Below are 6243 nucleotides of genomic sequence, written 5' to 3' on the forward strand. Positions count from 1 at the left end.
ATGGCTTTGTGGAAGATTTCAGCTTTTGTCGTCTGTATGGTGGGGTTAGCTCTGGTGCTTCCTTCCCATGCACAAAACTCTCCTCAAGACTACCTTGATGCACACAATGCAGCTCGTTCAGCAATCGTGGGTGCAAACATACCAGCTCTGTTATATGACACCACATTAGAAGCAGATGTCCAATTATATCTCAGCACATTGCTTGGCCAATGCAATATTAACGTTGATCTTTCGCTGAATGGCATCAACGTTAAAGTGAAAGAAAATGTATTAACAGGGCTTGATGCTGTGAATGCTTGGGTTAGTGAGTAGATCTTCTACGACTACAACACCAATCTTTGCGTTGGAGGAGTTTGCAATCATTATACTCAAGTTATTTGGAAGAGCTCGGTTAGTGTAGGATGTTTTAGGACTCAGTGCCTTGACAATTTGAATCTATGGATTGTTGGCTGCAAGTACAGTCCACCTGGCAACATCCTTGGACAGCGCCCTTATTAAGAGCTCTACTTCACATCACCAAGCTAATAGGAGCATGCATGGGATATATATATATCTACATGCTCCACTTTTCTGTTTGATGTGAATGGTTTGATCATGTTATAGTTGGGACTCTAAATCTTTACAGAGCTTTGAGAAATTTTTCCAATTACAATAGAAGAAATATTTCACATAATTAAATTTTTGTGATATAATTTAAAGTTGAGGGAGATAATAAATGAAATTTTATTATAAATCCATTAAAATTTAAAAAAATTTTAAAATAGAAATTGAACTATGTCCTCTGCTTTTTGACCACGGACTTCAGTTTAAAATAGGTCCAGAGAATTCAGTTTAAATTTAAAAAATCAATCGAACCAAATTAATTTAAAATTTTAATTTAGTTTTTTATTCATTTAAGTTCGATTCAGTTTTTAATTTTAAAAATTTCAATTATTTTGGTTCGATTCGATTTTAATCAGAAAAAATCAAAAAAATTAAATCGATGAATGATAATAATATATTATTTTTAATAATATTGAGAGATTAGATTATATTAAGGTTAAAATATTTTAATTAAATTTTAAAATAATAAAAATAAAGTGTAAAAAATAAAAAATTTATTAAAAATTCGAACCGATTCAAACCGAATCAAACCGATTTGATTCTATTTAATTTCTGATTAAAATCGATTCGGTTCAATTTTCATAAATATCAAAATTTTAATTTTTTCGATTTATTCGGCTCAATTTGATTTTAAATCAAACGGAGCGATTGCTCCCTTCCATAGCCTAGGACGAAATAGATTAGACAAAAGAAACCTAGTTAAGTTAAATGAAGTAACTTCCTTCTATCAAAGAATGCTTTTGACTTTGTGGGAAGTCAAGAAATAATTTCAATGTTAGAAATATACTGATAAACTTATTTTTAGAATTTATAAGTTAATTTGATGAATTTATTAGTTAAGACAAACACCATCATCTAATGTAAAGGTGAGAAATATGATTCTTGAATTGATTGATTGTATATAGTCTGCGTAAACAGCAACAAAGATTCATTCATGAAGAAATAATACAATCAATTCATTCTCTCTTTCTCTTCTCTTCTCTTCTCTTTCCTCTCCCTCAGTCCCTCTTCTTCTTCTCTGGTTCATTTCATGGAGACTGTTCAGTGAGCTAGGGTTTGAGCCCAGGTGCTAACATAATCAGGCATAATTCAATATATGTTGATTTTTTTTTCTTTTAAATGGTACAACGAATAATAATGTAATATTAATATAGGACAAAGTTAATATATAAAAAAAGGAAAATTTTAATTTGATAATATTTAAATAATCTCTAAAATTATGGGATTTTAATTTTAATTTATATTAAAATCAAATACCTAAAATATAAAACATTTTTAATTTCATATTTATCCAGCGTTGTGATAATTAATAATAATAATAATAATTTTTATTAAAGATAAAATACAAAGAATTTAAAAGTAAAATAAAATTGTTGTTAAAATCATAATTATTTAAATAAAATTTTAAATTAATAATACTTCATATATATTAATTTGTTTAATCGGTCAATGTTCAGGATTTTCAATGCCATGATTTATTGCATCCATAAAGGAAAACCAATCAAGAAAGTCTATAAATGTAAGATATTCCAAGAATTATAATGTATTTAATTTTTTTTTGTATTTTTTAAATAATTATGGGAAAAATTAAATCAGCTAAAATAAAAAATTATAAAATCAGTCAAAAACCATGGTTTAAGGGATCACGCAACGGTATGATTTTATGGAAATAAGGAAGAAAATCTGGAAAGCGATTATATAGGCATGTGAAAAACACAATATTGGAAGGTACATCTTTTCAAAATAATAATAATAATAATAATAAGAGGCTTTTCTTTATGCTGAAATTAATGGATTTTTATGATTATTGTATTTTATTTTACTTCATTGATGATGATTGTTGGACCCAAATATTCAGGTATGAGGGAGCCTAAATTAGAAGAACTGGATCTAGGTTTCAGCTCTATGCCCTCCATAGGTTTAGAGTCAGTCCAGGTAAATCGGGCAGGACATAAATTTAACTATAGGATTCTAGTTCCGTATACCCGATAACCTCCATAGAAGAGAGGGCCTCGTAATGTCCAGGATCATATTTAGATAGTGCCGAATCGAATGGAATGACCGCCTGACGAGAAAAAAGAATACAATACATTCGTACGTGCTGCTACCATGAATATGGCAGAGGAGTACAGGTATAAAACGGTAGTTACATGTCACTAAAATACAAAATAGAAAGAGAATAAAAAAAACGAGTGAGAAATAAAAACCAAGCTTACAAAAATATAATTTTAGACTCTTTATTGAATTTCAGATATCAATTGGTGCCATCTGTGGGAACGAAGAAGATCTTATCGTCACCAGAGTTCTCATTCCTATTCACCCACTAAGATTTACATGGAAAACCACGGCGAAAACCATATAGGAATTACCCCGAACGACTTGAGATCGACTCAAGAAGGTCCGCTGTTCTTATTTTCTAGCCCAAAAACACTAGTAAATCAGCCACCCATGTTGCTAAACCCCTCTCCAAGCTCAACTGAAACCATGCCTCGAACTTCCCTATCTGACCAAGAACTCCAAAACATGACCTTCCAGCTACAAAACACTGCCCACTAGCTAAGCCAAATGTTACAACAAAAAGGGCTCAATACCCAATTGAGTAAACCACCCACAGTAGAAGCGCTCAACCTCAATGAGCCCCAACCCATATTGAACTATCAAATCCTCCAACAAAGCAGCAGGAGGACAGAAGAAGGAGATGAGGAGGCAAGCTGGAGAAACGAGCCAATAGCCTGGATAAGAGGCAGGATAGTAAGGGAGCTTATTGAAAATGACAAAGCAGAGAGCTACTCCTTGGAGCTTGTAGAAAGGTTAGGAAGTGAAGAGCTAGAAAGAAGTTACTACCCAGAAAAGAGGTCTAGAAGGGAAAACACTGATGTAGATCAAAAGCTGGAAAGATTGAAAAAGCAGTTGTTGGCGGAGCTGGAGGCTCGAGACAATAATGGTCCCCTGTTGCCAACCTCGTTACCGTTTGTAAAACGGATTCAATAGGAGACAATACTGAAGAAGTTCATGATGCCAACATTAGCAACCTATGGCAGGATGGGGAACCCCCAATAGCATATGATGAACTATAAAACTTTTATGGAGTTGCAGACTCATTTTAATGCTCTAATTTGTAAAGTTTTCCCAACCACCCTGTGTCAGGACCAACTCAGGCTTGGTTCAACAGCCTGGAGTCAAGGATGGTCCGAAATTTCATAGACTTAGCCAATATATTTATCAGCAAATTCATTGCTAGAGTCCCCGTGGAGAGGAAGACAAGCTACTTGAGACCGTCAGACAAAGAAGAAATGAATGTCTAAGAGAATATGTTGTCAGGTTCAACTCAGAAGCTTTGCAGATACCCGAATTAGATTAGTCAAGGTCAATAGAGGCGATGCAGAAAGGTACGACCTCCCCGAAATTCTTCAGGTGGCTATGCAGGAAGCCCCCTACCATCTTGTCAGAGTTAATAAAGAGAGCTAAAAAGTACATAAGGTAGGATGACGCCTTAACAACCAGCCGGTTTGCTTGGAATGATAGAGAAAGAGGAAGAGCTGGGGACGACAGAAGGCAAGATAGGCTAGAGAGAAGGCAAGACCGAGGCTTAGAGGCACTAAACAAACACCGATGGAAACGAAAGGAACAAAGACCTTGTAATACCCAGCTCGAGTCCGGCCTCGGAATTCCTGTCGTCTGGTGGAATCTCGGGTGTCGGAACCCTCGAGAAGGGTAAGACATATGTTTTCAAGTGTCACAGAGGTTTGGACTGGTTTTACGTGTGAGAGGAAATGAGTTTTGAAAGAAAAGCAATAAGGGAAAATGCAAAGGTTCGGCCGCCGAAGGTCACTTTCAGCCGCCGAACATTGCATGGTTTCGGATTCACGTTCGGCTGCCGAAGGTGGTCTGGCCAGCCACCTATTTAAGGGCCAAAGGTCGGTGGAAGGAGGATATTTCTCCTCCACTTGCAGCCAGAGGTGAGTTCCAGCCTCTCCCAAGTTGACTTTCATATTTTCCATGTTTTTCACCAAATCTTTCAAGGGTTTTAAGAGTTGTGGTGTGTTTTGAAGGTTTTGAGCAAGAATAGCAAGTTTGGAAGTTTGGAGTTTTGGAAGAGGTTTTCTTCAGATCTCCACGTTAGGAGCACTCATCCTCAAGTTCTTAAGGAGGTAAGGGTGGAGCCTGAACTTCTTTGGTGATTTTTCTAGGTTTTATGAAAGGGTGAGGGGTAGTATGCATGAGTAGGTTTAGGTGAGGTTTTTGGTGGTCTTTGATGTTCAAGCATGTTTAAGTGTTATGTGCTATGTTTGTTTGGGGTTTTAGGATAGTTTGAGACCCCTTTGTGCCTATATATGTGTATGTGCTAGGTGGAAGTAGTTGTTATTCATGTTGTAGGTTTTTGGGCACAGGTTGCATGAAACAGAGCAGGATTCTGCCCATCGGGCAAAACCAGGTTCGGCCGCCGAAGGAAGGTTCGGCCGCCGAACCCCTTGTGGAGGCAGTTTCGGCTGCCAAAGCTTGCCCCCGAAGCTTGGGACTTTCGTCTCTGGAGGCAAGGTTTGGCCGCCGAAAGTGCCGCCGAAGGTTGAGTTTCGTCTCTGGACGAGACTTTCGGCTGCCGAAGGTGCCGCCGAACATGCATGAGTTTCGTCTCTGGAGAGGGGTTTCGGCCGCCGAACCTGCCGCCGAAAGTGCCCTGTCCAGCTTTCTTTTGCATGTTTTATGTGATTGTTTGGGGCTCATTTAGAGGGTTTTTGGGGAGTTTCTTAGAGATGGTCTTGAGTTAGTTGGTCCCTCATTTGTGTAGGAACGGACCAGAGGAATCAGGGAAGTCAGCAGTGAGCACGGTTGCAGAACCTGCAGAGTTAGGACAGAGTCAGCCAGAGGTGAGTGGAACTTCTCTTTTCAGACGTAAACTGCTTTGAGCATATAGCATGCATCATAATGAGTCTAGTAGGATGATTGCATTAGTTTCACGAATATGATGCATTGCATAATACAATGCGTATGAGGTTGTGGATAGACCAAGGCGACTCCAATAGCCCAAACTCTGTTATAAGACCTGGCCGGGCCAGGCAGCCATCTGTAGGTAAGACCTGATTAGATCAGGCAGCAGAGATAGTAAGACCTGGCTGGGCCAGGCAGGCAGAGTGTAAGACCTGGCCGGGCCAGGCAGACGGAGGTTGTAAGACCTAGCTAGGTCAGGCATCCTTGAGTGGGATTGTTGGTGGTCATGTCTGATCCCTGAGATGATGTGATGTAGTGCATTCCATGAGATCATGTTTTCCACACATGTTTTATAGTTCTGCTCATTGGGCTTGTATAGCTCATTCCTCTCCCCTATCCCCCAGATTTGCAGGTTCAGAGTCCAGAGGGAGTCCAGCAGGGTTTGGAAGAAGAAAAGGGATGTAATAGCTAGTATGGACATGAAATTGTATAAAGAGATAGTGTACAGTGTATAGACTTGTGCTTGACTTAGAGAGTTGTAATCCCTTGTTGTATATACATTGTCAGTTTCTGTTTGTATGTTTCCTTTATTGATAATGTCTATGAGAAAACCAGGCTTAACACTATGAGTTGATAGACCAAATCTAGTGCATGCACAGGTTAAGCCCTGGAGGAAAGACAAGTTGTACTGGTGTAACAGAAAATGTATGC

The 6243-nt window shown here is 38.2% G+C and overlaps 1 protein-coding gene across 1 annotated transcript; it reads left to right on the plus strand.

Moving 5' to 3' along the window:
* On the plus strand, positions 1-2965 carry LOC110624246 (pathogenesis-related protein PR-1 type). The gene is made up of 2 exons (XM_043960696.1): positions 1-300; positions 2855-2965. The coding sequence occupies exons 1-2, from the start codon at positions 1-3 to the stop codon at positions 2963-2965; spliced, it is 411 nt and encodes a 136-aa protein (XP_043816631.1).
* The last annotated feature ends 3278 nt before the right edge of the window (positions 2966-6243 follow it).

The sequence above is a fragment of the Manihot esculenta genome, chromosome 10 (genome assembly GCF_001659605.2).
Source record: "Manihot esculenta cultivar AM560-2 chromosome 10, M.esculenta_v8, whole genome shotgun sequence".
Lineage (NCBI taxonomy): Eukaryota > Viridiplantae > Streptophyta > Magnoliopsida > Malpighiales > Euphorbiaceae > Manihot > Manihot esculenta.

Excerpts from the sequence above, each read along its gene's own strand:
- LOC110624246 (XM_043960696.1), top strand. The coding sequence starts at position 1 with ATGGCTTTGTGGAAGATTTCAGCTTTTGTCGTCTGTATGGTGGGGTTA. Across the intron at positions 301-2,854 it reads TTGATGCTGTGAATGCTTGG|ATATCAATTGGTGCCATCTG; the intron begins GTTAGTGAGTAG and ends ATTGAATTTCAG.